Consider the following 23182-nt stretch of genomic DNA (forward strand, 5'->3'; position numbering starts at 1 on the left):
TCCAAAAGGAAGTTGAACGTCCATGTGATCAATTCTGTTCTGCTGAATGGGGTCATTGCAGGCAATGAAAAGATCTAACGGTCAGGCTGACTTTCGGACTAGACATATGACCGACAAACGGAGAGACCCGTTTGAGTAGACAACCACCTGGGGCTGTGCTTTGCTTTGTTGTGGATCTGACCCGGGGGGGTAGGGTGAATAAAAATAAAACAATAAAGAGCCAGAGCTATATAATTCTTTCCTTCAATTACTGATTATAAGATAGATTCTAAAGCCTTTGAAGTTGACCACCCTACACAAAACCAAACTAATTTTCTAAATAAATCCTTAACAATTAAAACTATAAAAATTTGGCTGTATAAATCTTCCAGTACCTTGCAAAATATAGGGACTAAACTAATGAGTCTGTAACTATGTGATACTTTAGGACAACTGTTTTTGTACTCTATTAGCATAGTACTTATTATTATTATAGCATAGTACTCTATTGAGCCATGGTCAATTCTTTTTGCTGATAATATATTAGTGTCACTCTTACAGACCAATGTGAAATCTCACAAGCTTCAGACATTTGCTACTTTGAAATTTTTTCAATATGTCATTTATTATAATGATTTTCAATTTAACTATAACAGTTATAATTACCGATTCAATGGAAATACATAAATTTATTTAAGACTTATATAGTTTTAATTCAATAATGTATTTTTGTAATTTTTAATATTTAACATTTTTAGTTTTATTTTTTATTAAATTAAAGATTATTAACTTACAACTTTATCGTAAAACAGCTACAACTATAAATTAGGGCAAATACTTAACTGAAAATTAAAGCAATAATAACAATAAAGCAACTTTTTCCACAATATCACATCATTAAGTACTAGCACAGTTCTTAAGTGACTTAATATTAAGGCAGTAATGGTAACTTAAAAATATTAATGAAAATATATAAATAATATTCCGGTGTCAAAGCAATGAATACAGAACACCATTGCAATTTTTGTAATTATTTGTTTCCACCACTCATGATAAAAACGGCAGTTAATACCTGCAAAGAAAATAAAAGTATAATAAAATAAGCAATTAACATAAATGTGGATAATTTAAATTAAATTAAATTTCTGTAAGTTCACATACAAATAAAGTTTACTCTCAATTAGTCATGATTATGACAAGCTCCAGTAGAACTAATAAATGAAAAGCATGGATGATATGAAACAGACATCAAAGTGTACTTTGTAGTGATGGCTTTATCATTAAAATAGAGCTTTATTATTAAAATAGAGCTATTTTATTTCCTGTTCATACTTATCATGAACTCATAATCTCTTAGAAGAGTTTGTAAGCTCATAAATTAACTTTAATGCTTAATAAAATTTCAGTTTCATCTAAAAATTATTTTACACTAAGAAACTCTTCATAGAAATGTTTATGTTAAAAAACCAAAACTTATTTTTTTAAAAATTTAGTTAGAAGAGCATTATGCAAGAAGTAGAACAAAAAAGAAAAGAAAACTGGTGACGACATGTGGTTAGTGGATGTCGAATTTTGACAACTGGATCAGAAGGGTCAGTAGAAGGAGAAAGGAAGCAAAGCAGAAGAAGGATAAAATCAATAGATGAGGTTAGGACTAGAATTTACAGGGTCAGGAATGGATGGAGACAGTTTCCTAAGGGACCTGTTGCCAGACAGAACACCAGATGATGATTGTGATAGCATGGAATCATATTTCACATGGTCAAATGAAGGCTATAGTATAAAAATAAGGCTAAATACTAAATTTACATATTCCTAATCAAGCAGAATTTATATTCTAGGTGTTATAAAAGGCTGAAATTAGCTGACTATGCTGACTTTATGTTACAAACTACTTCAGACTTTACTGAAGAATTTTGCCTAAATAATATTCTTACAATGATAAAAAAGAAATTTTAATACAATAAAACGTTCTACTAAATGAGTACAATAAACATATGTAATAACTTACACTGAGTTTAATTCAGCTGAACATCAGCTACTAACAGTAGCAACCTTTGACCTTCCAAATGGGGGACTGAAAAAAAAAAACAAGGAAAAAATAAATCTTAATGTACAAAATTTTGGCCTGCACATAAATAGGTGGTAGAAACTGAAAAGTATTACTATGACGGTTGTCCAGGAATTAAAAAGTGTTTTTGCTTTATAACAAATTTATTGTATTTATTTTAAGTATTAATATATAAATCATCATTTACATATTTTAAGTTATTTTTCCACATAAATCACCTTCTAAATTCAAGTATTTGTCAAATCATGATAGTAGTTTTTGTATGCAGTCATCAAAAAGTCTGTCACCAGTCCCTTTACATTAAGCCCTCTATTAAGCCCTTTACAAAAACTGTCTTGACGTTGTGACTTTCATATTGGTTCCTGCCAAGAAATTCCTTCAATTTTGTAAGCAGGTGAAAATCGCTTGGAGTAAGACCTGGACTGCACAGTAGATGTTCAAAAACATCCTGTCCAAACCGTTGAGAAGTTACAAGTTTTTTGCATCACGTGGGTGTGAATTGTCATGAAGCAAACACACTCCATGAGTCAAAACACCACTTATTACACTGTCACTTTACATGACAATTTGATGAATTTCCACAGGACCTTGCATATTCAAAACCATATGACCAGTTGTACCTCTCAGCTGGTGGCATTTTCAGTTTTATTGTTTATTATAAGCACATGCCAACTCACTATGTCAGCACAGCAATGAAATTTCATACAGCGCTAGCAGAACAACAACTGAGATCAAAAAATCAAAACAAAATCTTTGTCTGCAAATGTTTTCCAAAAAAATAATCATAAATATGAATTAGTTTTAGTTCTAGAAACACTTCCTGAAGTATTGACATTTCTTCCTAATAAAACCTTTAGTGTATAAAACTTTAGTTTTAAAAAGAATAAAGATTTGTATGCCTGTAAATCAATGGATAAGTCAATATCCATATGAAAAAACACTATTTAAAAAATCAGTCTAAGATTATTAAATATTAATTTTCAAATTAATGAAATGTTTTCTTCTAAAGGCTTTTCAAAACTAATTATTGGCTCATCCTCAATGGAATCTATGATAACCAACATGCCCTTCTAAAAATGTTTAGATATCAAATAATATTTTTCATCTGTTCTTTTTAAGATGGGAATAGTTGGCAACAGTACTAGAAGATATTCCACTGAGGAAGAAGCTGATAACTGCAAAAAAGTAATGGAAGAAAGTTCCATTACTTTGAAAGTGAGTCATTTAATGTATAATAATCTTAAAATGTTATTATGTGTTGTCATATTGTTCAAAGAATTTAAAAATCACTCAAAAGATAATTAATACACTACTTTTTGATAACGAAACTTCCAGTGGATGCAATATTTTCTATATTTTCATTCAATACAAACTTATATTTCATTTCATTGTAGATGTAGTAGTAGTATAAAATATGGTATTTTGGTGATACTCTATATTAGTTTCATTCAGTTTTACTAACTATATGAACTGAAAATAAAAATCTCATAAAACATAACAAAGTTCAAAACAAACACAAATTTTTACAAAAATACAAGGAAAAGGATATAATGTATGTAGATACTCACTGTAATTTGTTGGAGTTCAGTTGATCAGCCCATGAAATATGTCTTGGATTGAAATCACTTTGTAAACTAATTTGATCACTCTGTCTTTCTTTTCGTGATAATCCACAGCAGCATAAAATAAGCAAGAAAGTTTGTCCTATAATGAATGCAATTGCCACACCAATGGCGCTAGTGTAGGTAGCACATAATAAATTGTCATTACCTAAAGAAAAAATTATTCAATTGAGTAATAATCTTAAATTTAATTGTGGAAAGGTACAGAAAAATCATATTGCTAAAGGAGGATTAATTCAAAAAAGAAAGAAAAAAAGATTGTACACGACAATGAGAGATGACTGAAGGGCAAAGAGAAATATGAAGCAATGATATTTTAATATTTTAAATGAATAATGATTTATTTAATATATAAAAAGTTATATACTATCAAAACAGGACTGCATCAAGGCGATGGGCTCTCACCGCTATTATTCAACTGCATTCTAGAAATGATAATGCGGGAATGGCACAAAAAATGCCTTCCAAAAGTAGAAATAGGCTGAAAAATCAGAACAGTTTTGGTTTCATCGACAACTTGACACTACTAGCAAATGACATCGATGATGCTAAATCACAGACATTAGAACTTCAAAACATTGTGAATAAAATTGGCTTCAAAATATCATTCTAAAAAATAAAAATTATTCCCAAAAACCAACAAGATTAAAAAAAGTAAACATAAACGGTAATAAAAATCAAAATAGTAACCAAATTTAAATACCTTGGAGAAATAATAACAAACAACCTAAACAAAAAAAACCTTGATCCAAAGAAGAAGAATCTTTTTTATTGTACACTTACAATAAAAAATGCCTATCAATAAACACAAAATAAGACACTACAACACAGTTAGAAATCAAGAAGTCACTAATGCAGCAGAAAAACTCTTCCATCTGAATGAACAATCAAACACAGACTCCAGAAAAATTGAAAAAAGAATTGGAAGTACCTACACCAACAAAAAGCACCATAAAGACAGACAGTGGTGGATTGTGCCCAACAAAGTCGTGTACAAAGAGTTAGAACCCATCACTGATACCATGCGTAAGAGGAGACTAGGAATCTTTGGACGTGTCATGAGGTTAAAAGATTCAAGACTTCTGAAACAGCTAATATAGTACAATTTTGACTTGAACTACATAAAGAAAAATACAGATGGATCAGAGAAATAAGAAAGGATCTGAAGGAAATTGGCCTTTCACCAGAAGACACCACAGATAAGGTAAAATTAAATGAAAAAATCAAGAACAAAAACACTTGCGTCACTCACTCAAGAAAAAACTCAAAACATGAACATTTTCAACAAAAATCCGAATGTATGAAAAAGTACTCGGAGGACTGCAAGGCCCAAACAATTCCATCGAAGATTCTTGAATAATAGACTAATTAAATTGATCCTTAATAATAATAAAAAGTTACAATGAGATAAAGTAAGGGATAATTCTAGATATTAACTGCAGTTTGTTATAATTCAATTTTCATCTCATGAAATATATCTTGAACTGAAAAATAAGAAATTCAATATGTTTTGAGTGGAGTTGGAAAATTAAAATTTATTCTGGTTAAAAGTTGTTTAACTTAATTAAAACAAAATTCATACATCATGTCACAAACAATATGCTTATTTTACAGGCTGATAACAATTTTACTTTCTTTGTCTTTTTAATAATGTAGTAAAACAAAAAAAAGAATATAAATGAGTTGTGAGTAAGGTATGTTTGAAAAAGTAGAATCTTAAAAATACCCTTCACCTACACCATCAAGGTAGCATATGGTAGGTTTCATGGCATAATTACTGTAGGTAACGTGAGATAATTTCAAAGTTACAGCTAGTAATTGTGTGTCATGAACTTGGAAAATTCTTAGAAAATATTTATTTACTTATTCTGCTGTTTTATTTTTGTAGTTAATATACAGTTCAGTTACTAAAGTTGAACTATAGTAGTGAAGATTAGAAAATTGCATTCCTAATCCCTTTAACCTGTACAGGTAAATTTCTTAATACATTAGAATTATAAGTTATAATTAATCTTATACGTATTTAATTTTATACATTTATCTATTAAAAAAAATGTAATTCTCAGAAAATGCTGAGTTAATTTTTATAAAATGTATTAATACTTTTTAGCCAAGTTAACCCACCATTAAAATGTGAATTTTCAAGATTTGAAGTTCTGTTCTCTGCTACAATCTTTGGTTCTCTCACAATAATTGCTAACTGAAGCGGCATTTCTTGTAAAATATCTGCTTGACGTTTTTTTCTTCCATAAGATGTAACCCCGTTACCACAATCAGTCTGCAAAAGATGTAACAAGATATGAAGCACTGAAAATCTGTATCTACTTAAAAAAAATCAAATTACCTACCAAAATGAAAAAGCTACTTTAACAGTACTTACATAAAATATATAAATATATAACCAGGTACCACAGAGAACAACCTGGATAAAACTTGTGAAGATCTTTTGATTGCATATTTTCAGGTGTTTGTTTTAAAATACTGATGGATTTTCATTGTTTCATAAATCTCATTTCACAAACTTTATCCAACAAAAAGTTTATGCAAATACATCAATAAATTTTCTTCACATCTAATTTAAGAAAAGAAACATTTATATTTTTATAACTGCTAACTTTTATATGTAATTGTGACACAAAAAGATTATTAGTTATTTGAATCCTTTATTGCATTTTTCATTCTTTTATCTTTTGACAGATACAGAACAAAATGTAAGTGTGTGTCTGTATATGCTTCTCTTCAGGTATGAAAGACTTGATATTCATACTTCCAGATCTTGATAAACTCATTTAATGTGAATCAAAGAGTCTGTTGTTTTTCAGCAAATTTCCACCTAAAATTTCCTCTACTGCCTTGATTATTCCCTATTTTAAATTTATCTATTTCTTTTTTTTCATCTGTAACTCATTTTATATTATTTACTTCTAAGACTGAGTTTTTCAAATTCTAATTTTATATTGTTCTTCTTTTGTTTGCCTATACACTATCTGTTTGTTCTCAATTTTTTTCATTAGTTTTATAATATTTAATCTAAATTTCATCATTGCAGAATTGTGATCAGAATCAATTTCTTCTGGATTCGTTTTATCAACCATAATTTGATTTCATAAATCCTCCCTAACCAGCACATAATGCAATACCCTCCCATATATTCTTGTCTCGTCTATGTATATCTTCTTCTTTTATGATTTTTAAAAAGTATGTTCATAATAACTAGTTTAAACTCTTAATACAGAATTATGAAAGTCCAGTCCCTATTTCAGTTCTCTAACCTAGTCATATTTTTCAAAAACTTCACAACAATATGCATTTGTATACTGCACTACAATGTGTTTTTAAATACTACATTCAACCTACCATTACATATAGCGATTTATTTGAAATACTTACTGGTTGGCATGTGGTTTCACAGAATGTTAGAACAAGACTAAATCGCAGTATTGGGGAGGCTGGAAAACGAAAAGCTTTAAATGTTGCGGTAAGTGAATGATCACCAGCAGGTACAAGCGCTGGAAATATTGATGGATCTGGTGGACAGCCTCGCAAATCCAATAGTAGAATTGAATCTTGCCCAGTTCCTGAGCTTGCTACAAGATGTCCTGCGCGGATCATTGATACATCTAAGATAAAAAAATAGATTAGATCTTTAATTTCAATAGCAATTAAGAAGAGATTCAGTACAACAAAAAATTGACCAGTCGTATTCTTAATATTTACTCGATATGTAGGATAGTCTGTATAAAGAAAACTATGTCATGGAAACTTTACCACTAAACCACCAAATCTCTTGTGATTTCTTTTTGCGAGAAAAAAATTAATAGTGTATATCTATAGTGAGACTTTCAGAGCTAGAAGTTGTTTCCAGTAGAAGCTCTTATTTATATAGAAACAGCGTTTAATTATGTTCACCCATAAAATCAGATGAAAGAAAGATGCCCCACTTCAAACATGCATGCTTCTACGATGAAAAATATTCTGAGATCAGGCTTGATTAAGTTGTGTAGTCTTGTTTATGTAAAACAAAACAAGGATAGAAAGAGAGCAGTCTTGTCATTTTCTGACTTTAATGAATATTAATAAATTAGAGAGCATTTTATATACTTATCTATCTTTCCTGATAATTTTGATATTTTATAACAATGTCCTAAATAGTATAAACAACTAGTAAACTTAAATATTCAGCCAGGCAAAACAAAAAATTTTTTCTACACGTGTACAGAGTTCTAAGTGAACATACAAAATTCAAATACAGACTACAGAAAAATAAATTTGGATTTACAAATGTAAAGCTTAATTTTTCTTTTTATTTATTTATTTTTCTCATATCTCATAAATTTTGTTGGGGAACATAAGATAGATGAAATGATAGGGAAAAAATGCCTGACAGCAATTGAACCTGATCTGTACTAATACACCAAATAGTTAATTGTTATATACTAATAATACTTTATACATCATGAATGAAAAATGATTTGTTTATACTATATTATAACACAAGCACGGTATGATTCGTTAATACAAGCATATTTGGGAGGAAGGGACTAGTAGATGATCTATGTAGTGCATAAATTTAGTAATACAGTAAATATTCCAGATGAAATGAACAAAACGCGCATGTCCAAATTTAAGAAACAAAGAAACTGAATTGATATACTGTTCAAGTAATGTCAAAATAAAACTTTCCATGATATAACAATTCAGAGTGTAGATCTATCAGTGCTTAAGTAATGAGTAAAGGTTTTAAGCAGTATTAAAATATACCAATTTATTTTAGGTCACTCATACAGTTTTGGAAGATACAATAGATCTAGTTCCAGCAAATCATGTAGACATCATGAAAAGATGACTGAAGAAAAGAGAATAATTTTTTAATGTTGATATACTTAAATTATGAAGCAGTTAACTTATGAAACCAGCAATGAAAATTAAAAATACATCATACTAAAATACTATTCTTACAAAAATCAAGTTAAATAAATCTGTTCTTACTGTAAGGTGGATCAACATCAATTCTCAGTTGTAACTCTTCTCCAAGTTGTGTCTCAGTGGCAACTTGACCACCATTAGACAAATCTAAGACTACTAGTCTTGCAGTTGCAGGTTCCAGCAAGTTACTTCCATTTCCAGTTATAACATTCTGTACACTAAAAAAAAAATTAGTAAACTAGCTTGAAACTTCTTTAACATAAAAATCTTCAATACTAATAATAAACCTTTAATAACTAAAAGAAATGTGTAATAAAATATATTTTCATAAAATTATAATAAATTTTTGCATAATGAGAACAAAAAATACAGCCCATCATTAAAGCATTTAAATGACCTGAAAAAGACTATAAAGATAAGTAAATTTTAGCTATGTCTTAAATGAAATAAATAGTATCTAAAGAAATAGGAATTATTTACCTTTGTTACAAAATTGGTCTCCCCTATGTGAAATTTAGTTCAGAAAGTAAAGTTTTAATGAAGAAAAGTAAGGAAAAGATGAATGTGAAAATTATCACATAATCAGTGTAACATCTCATTTAAAGTAAATGCTTAGTAAGATATTATTGAATAAAACATGTGGCAGAAGGTCTATTGAATGAGAATAGTTCAATTTGTTAAGCATCTGTCACATACCACAAAATAAAAAATAAAAAAAAAAAAAAATGGAGGATAAAAAAACCAGAAAGGTAATTCTATAAAAGTCTAGAGGTACTCACAATGGATGATAGTAAAACACTACAAATTGTATTAGTTAATAGAATATAAAATTGAATAGTCAGACCTGCCAAGGGAATTAAAGTATTATAAAATTATAGAAAAGAAATTAATGAAGAATAATATCTACTTGTTAAATAACTTAAAAAACTAAATATACTGATGATTTTAAAATGAAACTCACTACCTAGGCTCACTGACTCCAAATGTAGCATTCAAGGTAATATTGTTACTAAAAGTTGGATATCTTGAATCAGATAACACACAGCTGACTCGTACCACTCTATCATTAATTGTTTGGATGACCTTATGGTGTTGAACAACTACAACAGCTGAAGCTTGAGTCCTGCATATTTAAATACATAACAAATTATTTGTAATATATAAGTCATAAATCAAAGGTATCATCAACACTAATTAAAATTTAGAATGATAAACAAAAATATGTGGTAAATATACAAACTACAATTACAAGTAATTTAAAAAATAATTAATGTATAACTTACCAAAAATTATACTTTGTGACATAAAACTTAATACTAGCCAAAAAAAAAAAAAAAATCAAGCTGATTGGTTATATTAATTTTTCTTGAACAGATTTGTCCTCGTTTCTCCCCGTTATTATTGATTCTTCATTTATTATATCAACCAACATAATCTCTAGGATCTGTGCAGCCGTAGAACCCTGCCGACGTTCTATGTTTCTAAATTGGCAGATATCGCTCTCAGCCCTCAGCACTGGTCACCTGTTTTACATATATATTGACAGGTCAGTTGGCCACTTCTTTGTTGCGAACCCAATCAGTTCTTCATCTATTAATTTTTCTTTTTCATATTGATTGTACATGGTTCGTCTGTCTGAGTCGCCTGTGTTTTAAATTTAATGGAGCTGAAATTTCCAACAATGCCAGCAGCCTGCTAAGAAGATTGGAATTCTCTCTCATGTGTATTAATAAAGCCGCTTAAACCGTACCATGATTCTGTGTGAGTATGTGCAGCGCAATGCCCAACCGATTTTTCAACTCCTTTAGGTTACTAGGTGGAATGTCTTCCTCTAACATTGACTACTGTTTGACCCTCTTCCTACCTTTTTCTTTTATGGATATTTTTGGTACGTTAGTCCCGGTTGAAGTTGCAGTGGATGGTTCATATTTCTCCATTGCGTTTTTCTCTCCTCGTTGCCACAGATGAATTTAAAAAAATGTAACTGCCATCAACATGTACTACGCTCGATTACACTTATTTTGATACCCCATATGATAGGATTTAGGGTTCAATAAAAAGGGGGAATGGGGCTTGGGAGAAGTAAAATGTATAAATTCAAAAAGGGGATAAAAAAATTGGGGGTCCAAAAAACATTTGTGTTCTAAAATGTATTTCCCCAAAAAAGGAGTCAAAAAATTTAGGGCAGGGGGTTCAGGGAGTTGGAGAGGACCCAGTTCAGCTAAAACCGGGAGGTTTGGATCTAGGATGGACAGGGAAGGAGATATGGGGCAAAGGTGTTTTCCCTTATAATACAGTCTAAACACTTAAAATATTTTACTTGGCAGTAAACTGTGAAAAACTTTCAAAGTCCTTGTTTGCAGCACTGTCTTCTTGTCCTGACTTGGAGAGCAAGAAATTGATCAATTATAGACCTTATTACCATAAGCAATAACATCGAATTCATAAAAATCATAATAAAAAATTAGTCCATCATCGAAAAATCACGAAACACATCCACAAAAATTTAAACCACAAGTTCCAATTGCAAAAATAATATAAATTCTGAAAAAACTGTCTATAAATACAAAAGTTGAAGTGCAAACTGTAAGCACGTCCACACCGTGTAAGAGTTTCTAATTCAACTCCACACTGTATTGTCGGTCAAGATGTTTCTAGCCAACTATAACATCCCAGTGTTTGACCATCCGCCTTATTTGCCTGTTCTGACACCATATGACTTTTATCTATTCTCAAAGGTCAAATCTGCTTTAAAAGGAACAAGATTTCAGACCGTTGAAGCTGTGAAAGAAAAAGTGGCACGTGAAAGAGCTCACAGAAGAAGACTTCCAGCACTGTTTTGAAAAATGGAAAATTTGCATAGTGTGTTGCAGGGATAAAGGAAGGGTGTAAATTGAAGGGGATAATAACTAAATATTCATAAATTTAAAATAAAATATTTTACAGCATTAGTCTCATTATTTCGAGCCACACCTCATACTCTGAAGCAAGATGAAATGCAGATTCCTATTTTGCCAGAGTATGATTTGTATAATCATTGTTATTGCATTATCTTTGTATAATCTTTGTAATTTGGGTAAAAATTGCACATTGTTTTGGGTTTGTTTTTTTATGACTGTTAGGTAGTGTTGTTCTCAGATAATCTATGTCAGGCATTGAGCTTGTTACAACATAGATAACAGAGATGTAGTAATTTTAAGCAATATCTTTTAAAATATTTTTTTACAATTTCTAGTTTAAATTCCAAATTAGGTTTACCATACCTATGGGTTGTCTCACAGTTAGCAAGATCTACTCTATCAACCATTAGCATCATTCAGTTATTGATTTTTTAAACTTTTTTTTTCCCATGATAGGTGAGTTTCTTAGGAGTGAACACTAGACATCAATGCATTATCTTATTTAACCCCTTTGCTTCAGTAATGTTTGCTTTTCCAATTTGATCCTGGGGATCATATCCTACATCAGATAAAGAAGATATTGAGCGATAAAAAGGCATGGCATTTTTCATATGCAAAAATTTTCCATTTCATATTCCCAGCATTAATAATTAGCATTAATAAGCATTAATATTAATATTAGCATTAATAATTATTGAGGTTATTATAATTGGTGAGGATATTCTTTGAATAATTAAATATTTTTAATCATCCAAAAAAAGGAAAAAAGGAAGTTTTATAATAATACTGTTTAAGATTATTGATCTTCAACTAAAATATGGTCAGTAAATACATATAAAATATGGTCAGTAAATACATGGTCACTGGTCAGTAAATACATAATATTACTTTCAAGTTGTGATGTGGTATTGTAGACATAATAGAATCACAGTTATTAAAATATAACAAATTCACTTAGTATAAGTTCTGCATTCATCTACATTAAGGCTTAATTTTTACAGAAAAAATAAAAATTGTGCGATCATGAATAAATTATCCATAGTCAGCTTAGGTAAAAAACTTTACTTTTAGCTGCCCTGGATCAATATTTTTTCCCTTTGAAAGACTTAAACGCTAATGGTTTACATCATCAATTATGAGAAGGTTTAGTGATACAACAAGAGAAAAGTTCAACTTCAGGAAGGAAATTTTGTGAGCACTTCAGTCTTATTTACTTGTATGAGAATAACTATTACCACTATGGGTTTAAACAAAATTTCACAGGATTGCTCCTTGTAAAAAGATTAGCAGTAGGGAGAGGAAAGAAAATTTTCTAACAGTAACAAGAAAATTTCAACACATTCCTTCACTTTTTTAATGATATTTCTTTTCTATGTACTTTAAAATAAACCCATTGTGTAAAAATTTCTAACTGAATTTTCTACAGAACCTGTGAAAAGTTTTGTAAATATAGCAAGGAAAAGTCATCAACATTGTATTACTTACAAAACACTTTTGACAGAACTTCATACTATATTATATACGTATGAAATTATCATTGAAAATAATATTTGTAGATTTATAATACTTTTTAATTAAATTAAATTTATTAATAAAATAAAAAAATTCCAACCTATTAAAAATTCCAACACTCTTCACAAGTTTTACATTGCATCTATTTTGTTCATTTTCTGATGGCGGTACTGGTATGATAAGCTGAGTGGTGTTACTACCTGTTCCAGAAATACCACATTTATTTGGACGACCACCAGCAAACAGCTGTCCAGTAAATCCAGGTGAATTTAATGTTGCTATCATAGCATTCTGTCCACATTCAACATTCACTAAAACAAATGAATACATCTCGCATCTATAAAAACAATCAGGATTTATTCTACAACTACCAGTTATAAATTACAGTATTTTAATACATAAATAATTTTAATCTTTTTTAATAAAAACAATCCTTATCATGTTTTTATTAAAAAAATAATAACACAAACTGCAGTAAAATATTTTAAATCAAACACTCCACTGCTTAATATTATCTCAAACTTTAACCTTAAAAACCTTTTTACCTCAAAAAACATTGCTTGTAAGTAAAACTAAAATGGTATGCTGAATGGTATGCTGAATCAAGAATGAGATTATTATTTCAGAGGATTCTTAATTGATATGTCCATTAATGGGTAAAAGAAATAAAAGAAAAATTTGTGAGTATTTTGACACTACAGATATTGATAGTTCTTATTTTTAGAAACTCTTGGGCAGATATTTTATCATTATTATCATTATTGTCAAATTTTTCATTTACTGTTGTTAACACCTACCTGCTGGGTCCAGCAGCATTACATAAGACTGACTTTATAAAGGAAGAGAAAAAAGTTTAAAAAAGTTAACTTCCAAATGTGTATTGAATTAAATAATACATATATAAAAGTAATAGAGGAAAGTTTATAGAAAAAAATAAATGTTCATTTAAATAAATTTCAAATGAACATTAAATATGGATTTATATTTAAAAAAAAAATCTATGTGAATATGATTGAACTGTATAAAATGTCATAAAAAAGGATTGAGGTGACTAATTAAAATTTTTAAAAATTGGGTTACATATTTCATCTTGCTACATTATTATTAGTTTAATGTGGTATGATATAGTGATAAAAAAAATGTATAATCAAATTAATTTTAGAATAGAGTACACAGCTTTATCTAAAATATTAATTTTATAACTTGCTATTTATAACATTATTTAAAAAATTGTAAGAGAAATGGTCTGGATTTTTCTTTTCTTTTAGAAATATTAAGCTGTCAAATATAATTGAAAGTAAATTAATTTTAAAGGAAAGGAAAATTATATCACTTACTAGAAAAAAATAATTTTGACTTAGTAAAAGAAAAAGAAAAGAATTGATTACTTAACTGTAAATTAAATTAAATAAATTATTACATGAAAGTTAATTAAAAGAAAGATTGGTGTGATATTCTAAAAGAATAAAAAAATAATAAATTGCAAAAGATTTTTAAAACATTGATTATAAATTTGTGCTTTATTGGTACTCAGGACCCCCATAGAGGTTGAGGCGCTAAGTCAAAGACCTGAGGTGCGCCCCCTGCCAAATTTACCAAGTAGTGTAAATATTGAAATTTGGTTGCTAAAGGGAATGAAATATAAAACATATATAATTTTCATAATACCCTGAATGTTTTATTAAAACAAACTGTAAGACATATTTACAAAATATCTATCATTGTATGTATATGAGCTAAATATTATATATTTAGGCTATTTGTATGTCTGAATATTATTTTACTTAACATTTTTAAATTATAAGATTTTTATCTCATGAAGCTAGTTGAAAGTAGTCCTTAGGCACTAAAACTACTGCAAAATTTGTGTAAACAGTTGTAGACAAAAAGAATTCTAAAGTAGGTATATTCATTCTCATAAATGGAATAATTTTCATTGTTAGAGATATTGTATTAAGTAGTTAATATTATAAAAAATAAATTTTCATTTGGTTTTTAAGACAAGCTGCATTTCATTCAACCTTTGCAAACATTCTTGGAACTTCTTCAAGTTTTTGCATTAAACTACTGTAAGTAGTGGAATATAAGATAAACTCTACTTTACAATTTATTATTGATAAAAGAACACAGTTTATGTAAAGTCCTTTATTTCTTATTCAGTATGGATTCTGTGTGTTTTTGATTTGGTGAATCAATCAATGATCTCTTCCATGTTGAGACCCTTTGTCTCTCCATTTTCTTTGGAGATCATTGCAAGAGAAATTAATCTTTCTTGTGTCATTGATGAATATAAGTAACTTTTTATCAATTTTAACTTAATGAAGTTTCGCTCACAGCTTGCCACTGTAACTGATATGGTTAGAAGGACATAAAGAGAAATCCACAGATTGGTGAAGAGATTCTTTTGGTTGGTTTTCTTAATAATTTGTAGAGCTTTCAGTGGAGATATCTGCTATTATATCATTTACATGCAGAAGTTCATTGTATAAACCCCCATTTATGTCTTATACATCTTTTACTGTAAGATGTTCTTGTAAATTTTTACACTGTTCTCTAAGTGCTCCTTTTTCAGGTCAAACAAGAATTCCCACTTCGATTTATGGTTTGAAAATTGATCCATCTTGTCTTTCAAAGTGTTTTTCTTCAGGGCTCCTATTTTACTTATACTTACTTTCATAGTCTTTCTTACTTACTTAGTCTTGTGTTTGTTCTGGATCTTTTTGTTGAAATACAACTTCACCCAATTTCAGTGACTATCTTTTTAGTTTTTGAGATTGAATTTTTCAATCCACTATCCCTGAATTTCTTAATGAAATCAACACATTCTTTTAGTTGATTAAATGCCAAAGAAATGTCTGCAGACTGACTTTGAAGAATATTGCTGACAAGATTAATCTCAAAGAGAACTTCATGCCATACTTGTAGGCACACCAAGAATGAGAAATCTTCCACATGCATCTGCTTGACTTTGCTTCTGATAAGATAGTTGAATCAGTTGTGATTTCACTCAGTCCATCAAGTGCCCTTAGAACAGTACTATATTGGTATCAGACAAACGGTATGGAATTCATCCTTGCTACCCACCTTCTACCAAAAACTTGTTTGAGTATTAAAGACTGAGTGTGATCACTCAATACACTATCATTTTGGTAATGCTGTAAAAATTGTAACATACCAAACAACAGGGTTGATTTCACAGAAGTTTTTGCTCCATCACAGGCAACCAAATTCAGGCTGCGATAGCCTCAAGGCATATACAAGCCAAGTGGATGGTCTACTAAAATCTGAGCTTGAATGCCTTTTCAAATTCTGGCCATGTTTCCTGTGTTGCTGTGCCTTGGCCTTGACAATTTTCTAGGTCCAAACCTGCAGGACTGTATTTCTTGATTAAAAAGGTTTGAGATACCTTCACCTGTTGACTCTTCTGCTATAATGTAGCCTACAAAACTTTCTTTGACCTTTCACTTCTTTCTTTGACCGAGGAAGTTGCAATCATTTTTTGTGAAAAATGTTGATGAGCTCCCTTGAAATGAAATGTTGTTTTCAGCCAATATTATGATAATTGCTACTATTCTTTTAGTCTCATTGTTAAATCAAACAATTATCTCTTGGTTAATAGCTTGATTCTGTTTGAGCCTTTTCTCAGTTTTAATCCATTTTTCGGCAGAAATAAAATGCCCTGGTAATATTTTGTGTATGGAACCACATTTGCCAAAGGTTTTCCAGTTATTGAATCGCTCTTTTTTCTTTTTTTTTTGCTAAATGTGATTTGGAATTACAATCAAACAAACAGATTGAGAATACACAAGCCACCTTCTTTTGAACTTTTCACCATTTTCCACCAGTCTATACTAAAATTCATTTTTAAAATGGCTTTTTTCTACTCCAGACCAAGGATATTCATTGTCATGTTTTGAAAACTGTAGAAGCTTCCCCAAGACAATCTCATCTCTTTCTCTTATAGTTAGGCATTCTGACCAAATTGATTGAACAAAAGATTTGTTAGTTCAAGTAGGATGTCTGTAAAACTATCATCTAGGCCTAATTTTACTGTAGTTTTACTCAAATCATAGTGAGATTTTAGATAAGTTTTTTGAAAATCTTAAAATCTGTCGCAAATTGGACAAGAAGTTGAAGTTGAAATATCAAGACAAACTAGTACACTAGTAGCTGCTTCTTCAGACACTTCAGAAGAAGTCATTAATTTGGCTGATTTATAAAAGTTTGTTAACTTTGGAACTTTGCACAGATGCTTCATGAGCAGCATCATTGTCCGTAATGTTTTTTCTTCTCTGAATGTCAGATAGCAGTTTTTTTGGACATTATGGAAAGACTTTTTATGCTGATAAGTGACACATTAGATTAAAGTCTAGTGTGAAATTTTCCATACAGTTTAGACTACAGTTGTACTGTAGGCTACACCAAGGAATTACTCACTTGCAAAATAGTCACTCAATATTAAGTTCTATAAAACTAAAAAAAACAGATATTATTCTCAGAAAACAAATTACAGATCACAAACACACTACAGGACATGAAGCTCGACTAGTAGGTAAACAAAACAAAACACTTCAGACTGAATGCAGTTTGCAGTTTTAATGAACAAATGCTAATGAGTATTTGTATTTTTATTATAAGTATTTTTAGATAATTGCTTTGAAGGGAGGTGCTTAGAATAAGATGAATGTAGATTTAATTTTAGTCATCAGTGGGGCAAAAATTCTTATTAGTTACATTGTCATTACTAAAATATCATATTCTCAATGTTTGGAATATCTGTAGATATTCATTATCAAGAGATCTAAAAAGAAATAAATATAAATACTTCTGATTGAAAAATAAATTGAATTGTTGAAATTAGAATAAAAATCAAAATAATAGTGGAAAATATGTTAATTATGATGATAATAGTAAAATTGAGTAAAAGAGAGACATGGTATATAATTTCCTTATCAGTGGTTAGATCAACACAATGACCTTTAAGTAAACAATGTAATATATACAATACATGTTTAAAATTTATAATTGAATCGAATATTAGAATTAAATCTCTGTTACATGAAGAATAAAAATTGTTTGTGCCTATAATTATTCATAGAGTATTAGGAAGAAATATAATTGAAGATAAACTGAAAGTGAGAAACGAGAAACACATTTTGTAAATATATAGTCAGTATTGAATATTGTATGATTTACCTGTTTGAGCACTAACTTTGAAAGAAAGTTTTAAAATATTTACATATTATTCACATTTAAAATGGCGAAAAAACACATTTTTTTGAATCTATATGGAGTAGGTATATTTTTGTGTTTTTCAGTATCAAAATTTAAGTAATACCTATTGGTTTTGACACTTCAAGAGTCGGTGCTGTTATGCAACCCCTTAACCCAGTACCCGGGTCAGCTTGATCTGCTTGACCCCCTCCCCAGAGACAGTACTGTTGGTACTGAATAATCAAATTTTTTTCTAATCTATAGCAGTTGTTACTGTTGGAAGTACGACATGCTCTATTTGTATGTGATGGTTCTTCTATACTCAAGCCAGATTTCATTAATGATTCTCCCCAATATTCCCATTATTCACACCTATATATATATATATCCTTATTTTTATTTATTGTTAAGTTTTTTTTATAATTATTTAAACGTATACACTAATGTAACAATAATGATTGAGAAAACATGTTTTTTTTTTATTTTAAATTAATTTAATATTGTTCTATATTTAAGTATTTTAAATTTATGATTTTTAAATATTTTCATTAATATTTAACATGAAATACTTATCTCTTCATTCAGACATTTTATATTATCTTCATTATGTAAATAAATGTAAACAGTTAATTTTAAACAAACTATTACTTTACTTACAGTCAAGGCAGTTGATAACTTCTTTGTAAACTGCACATGGAACAGGGAACAAGTATGCTGAACTTTCTCCAATTTTGTCGTTATGTAATGAGCAAAGAGATCCCCCTTGATTATTAATTGGACATCGATATGTATAGGCTCGACAATTGAAATTTCTCTCTTCTTCACAATACTTCTCACACTAGTAACATTATAAAGGAAAGATTATTATTATTTAATTGAGAAATACTTCAGCAGTTATAGTTAATAAGTTTTTTGGAACTTATTTTTTTTTAATGTGTTAAACTATGAGTAATAAAAAAATTACATATATCTAAACTAACTTTATACAAACCTATGCCAAAAAAACATTAATAAAATTAAGTCAAATTATAAAACAAGAAAAATTTAATTAAATAGGGAAAAAATTAAATCATTTACAAAAATGTATCTTATTTGATAAATGCAAGAAATGTTTCCCCACAAAAAAAGTAGAACAGTTTATATATCAGAATAGTATGCCTTAGGTACAAATAATATTGATGAATTTGTTTTTGTTTTTTCACTTAATACATCTGAAATTTCATGATATTAAACTTTCTAAACTAAATCTAAATTTGTAAATTTTTTTCACCATTTAAAAATGCATACTGCAGATGAAACACATATGTAGTAACTTACTAATGCTATGTAATTTTTTAAAATAAAAAATACTATTTTTAAATAAAAATCTTTGTGTATTAAAAATTCAGAAATTATACTATGATGAATTTAATTAAAAAATGCAGATTAGAATTAGGTTTAATATGATAATTTTTCTATGTGAACAGCAAGATACAGTTATACTAAGTTAAATGTTGAAGATGTCAGTAATGTAACTGGCATAGTCAAGCAAATCCTTTTTGTAGAGATAAGAAGCTTGTTTTTATCAAATCTAATAAATTATGAACAAGATCAATTTTTAATTCATTTATCTTTTTTTCAATGTGTAGTAATTTTTTGTGACAAAACATGAATAGAAACATCCGAAATGAAATAAAATAAGATTTTTGAAATGTAGTATAGAATTAGTTTAAGAACAAAATTAATGGTTTTCAGACAAATTAATTAATTAGAGATTGAGAATATGATAGCAAGATATTATAAAATCAAATGATAAAGAAATGGATGGACTATATATTAAAATATTCAACTTCGTTAATTTTGTAATTGAGAATTGTATTTTTTTCAGAAAATTAGTCTAGTATAACATTTGCAGATCCTGAGTAAGATGATAAACTACATCCCTAACAACCTGATGGTTTTTATTATCTGGAGTAGCATCCAGGTAATTAAAGAGCATGGTATAAGGATATAAGACTGACAACCAAAGCCACTTTTAATAAACCAACTCCAACAAATAACAGAGTAGTCAACTGTACTAATATGTATATATATAAATAAATTATTTTTTCTGGTAATGGAAATATAAATCATTTTTCATTAATTAGAGCAGATTGTGTGGTCAGTAAGAGAGATGCATTTCAATTTTGTATATATTCTTGGCTTCCTGTAAATAACAAAATATTCATCGCATTAAACATTTGTAAGTGTGCACCAAGGATCTTTGATTTGACAGCTCTGAGAAATTTTTACCAATTAAGATTTATTTTTACAATGATACGTTTTGACATTTTTAATCATAGCATCTTTCCTGACTATGGAATAAATACCCCATAAGCAAAACAATTTTATCCCTGCTAAATAATTTTATTTTGCCCATTATTTTTAACATAAATTTGTTCTAGGCTATTAATTATGAATACACAGTAAGTATATTTTAAATGAATACAATTATCTTTTCATTGAATAACAGAAAAGAAATTAATAAAATTTTTTCGCACTAGAGGAATTAATCTTTTTTTCACTAAGCATAGGATACATACTTGTCACTACTCTAAAAATCAAATACTTCCAGGCAAATACATTGTTAAACTCTGTGAATAATAATGTAAACTGAGTGTGCATTCAGTATATGAATAACACTATGGCAGTGGTAGACCACATTTATTTAAACCTTGATTCTATCAATAATTAAATTAGCAGATCACATTTGCATGAACATTAACTAACAAAGGGATTATTATACATCACAACATTTCATAATATTTTGACAAAAAACAAAAAATTAAAAAAGAAACTCAAAAATTCATGAATGTGACCATAAGAGTTTCAATGAAAATTTCATTATTTCTGTTAAAGAATTTAAACATTTTTGTACATCACTCAGCAATTACAATTACAAGACTGAACCAAAATGCAGTAATTAATAAATCAGCATTATTTGATTATTATAGTGTTTGGGAAATTTCAATAATCCAAATAACTAACATAATAGCAAAAGAAGTTATTGTATTTGTATTAATATGCAATTACATCATAGTTATTTTTACCATTAAATTATGTACTTAAGCATTATTCATTAAATATTTACAAAATTAAAAAAAAGATGTTTTACTTTGATTAATGATTGATACCTAAAGACACTAAATTGTAATCATTATTTTAGTCACAAAATAATAAATGTCACCATTCCCACAGGTACATTAAAAATTAAATAAAATTATGCATAATTAGTAATATTAAATTAATTAAGTCCTGCAATAAGAATAAATGCTAAATCTCTTTGATTTTGAGCATAGCAGAACCATAAAAAAACAGTTCTGAATACTTCAAAGTTTTTCTGAAGTACTAAAGTATCTTTGATTTATGACATATTCTTATTTATGCAAAACCAACCAACCAACCAAAATTACTGATATAAAATCTTCTCACTTGATCTTGTGTAACATCATCAAACTGTTTATCTGCTCGCAGTGAAGACTGGTTATATATAGGATCTCGCCAACATATCTTTCCTTTATCTGAAAACAGTAAATTTTTTACAGAATAAAAAATCACATACACATTATGTGTGTGGTCATTTAATTAATGTTTAACTACTTTTGATGATCATTTAACAATTGAAATAACTATTTAATTTTAAATTAAAACTATGCACTAATAATAACAAACAACTTAATCTCTCTCTCACTTTGTGTGTATGTGTGTGTGTGTGTGTGTGTGTGTGTGTGTGTGCGCGTGTGTGTGTGTGTGCGTGTGTGCGTGTGTGTGTGTGCGTGTGTGCGTGTGTGTGTGTGTGTGTGTGTGTGTGTGTGTGTGTGTGTGTGTGTGTGTGTGCACACTTGATTATGCAAACATTCAACATACAAAGGTTAACAGCATTTCAACATCTGATTCTTAAAATGGGCGATTTATTAAATGCCCACAGCAAAATGGGATTATTTTTTAGAAATAATACTGTCCAGATAATTCTAACACTTCCATGAATAAGATTAATTCATACTTTAAAAATTAAATAAATTAAAGAATTTTAGTGATTATGGTTTTTTAAATTCCCTAGTTCACTGTTTACATTACTGCACTGTTTAAGGAAATGAAAGCAATTTTTTAAATCACTTTTGTAAAAAAAATTGAACTTTATTCAATTTTCCCTCAATTTTGATTTCAAAATCTATTATAGTCAAATTTGTATTGTTCTAATGATTTCTTATGTACCAAAAAGAATAAAAACAAAATTATAAGATTTTCTTTTGTATCACCATTATTGGTTTACCGATGAGTTTTTAAATAAAATTAATTAAAAAACATTCAAACTTTTTGCATCCTTTTTTAATATTTATACAGATAGTATAACTAAATTTTTATTCCCTTTCTAGAAATATTATATAAAATGGCTCATACCTGCGCACATGTTATCCTTTGCTGGTATTATGTTTCCTAAATATACTACAATTCTTTTTTATGTCATATTTTGTACAAGGGTAATAAAAATTTATTCATTCATTATTAATATGTACAAAATGTTCATTAACACTATATTTTATTCTTCCGTATTGATTTTATCTATCTAGTTTCTTTACATGATTGCTTTAGAATTATTTTGTTTTTGTTAATGTTAACTTCAATAAGTTTAATTTTTTTTATAATTAATTTTATTACACTACTCTGACCAAGGTTTATTTCAGTTTTTGTTAATCTATCAGGCAAATGTTGACAATACTCTTTAATTCATGGAATAGCACACACCTGTACATTCCTGTTCTTGATATCTGTATAGAGTATAATTTACTGTATACCTCATTTATTTACACAGATCCTATTTTTTTACACTTTACAGAAAATTGGATTGATAGCTTTAATTATATTATTAATTATTTCCCCCATAATTTATTATTTGTACAGCAATTCACCAGAAACAATTTGTATTATACTGTTTGTAC

General features: G+C 28.7%; 1 protein-coding gene across 3 annotated transcripts in view; it reads right to left on the reverse strand.

Annotated features, from left to right (window-relative positions):
- Positions 1–679: 679 nt before the first annotated feature.
- LOC142318737 (uncharacterized) overlaps positions 680–23182 on the reverse strand; it is a 53994-nt gene continuing 31491 nt past the window's right edge. For 2 of the 3 annotated variants that reach the window (XM_075355142.1, XM_075355144.1), the window contains 10 exons: positions 21675–21763; positions 18882–19062; positions 13111–13321; positions 9560–9721; positions 8662–8816; positions 7063–7292; positions 5797–5950; positions 3619–3820; positions 1991–2056; positions 680–1051 (listed from right to left, as the gene is read on the reverse strand). In XM_075355142.1, coding sequence (XP_075211257.1) covers positions 2014–2056; positions 3619–3820; positions 5797–5950; positions 7063–7292; positions 8662–8816; positions 9560–9721; positions 13111–13321; positions 18882–19062; positions 21675–21763 — 1427 coding nt within the window. In that variant the 3' untranslated portion in view covers positions 680–1051; positions 1991–2013. The remainder of the gene's footprint in view (positions 1052–1990; positions 2057–3618; positions 3821–5796; positions 5951–7062; positions 7293–8661; positions 8817–9559; positions 9722–13110; positions 13322–18881; positions 19063–21674; positions 21764–23182) is intronic. The other variant, XM_075355143.1, reaches the window with a different exon arrangement.

The sequence above is a fragment of the Lycorma delicatula genome, chromosome 2, assembly GCF_047948215.1.
Source record: "Lycorma delicatula isolate Av1 chromosome 2, ASM4794821v1, whole genome shotgun sequence".
Lineage (NCBI taxonomy): Eukaryota > Metazoa > Arthropoda > Insecta > Hemiptera > Fulgoridae > Lycorma > Lycorma delicatula.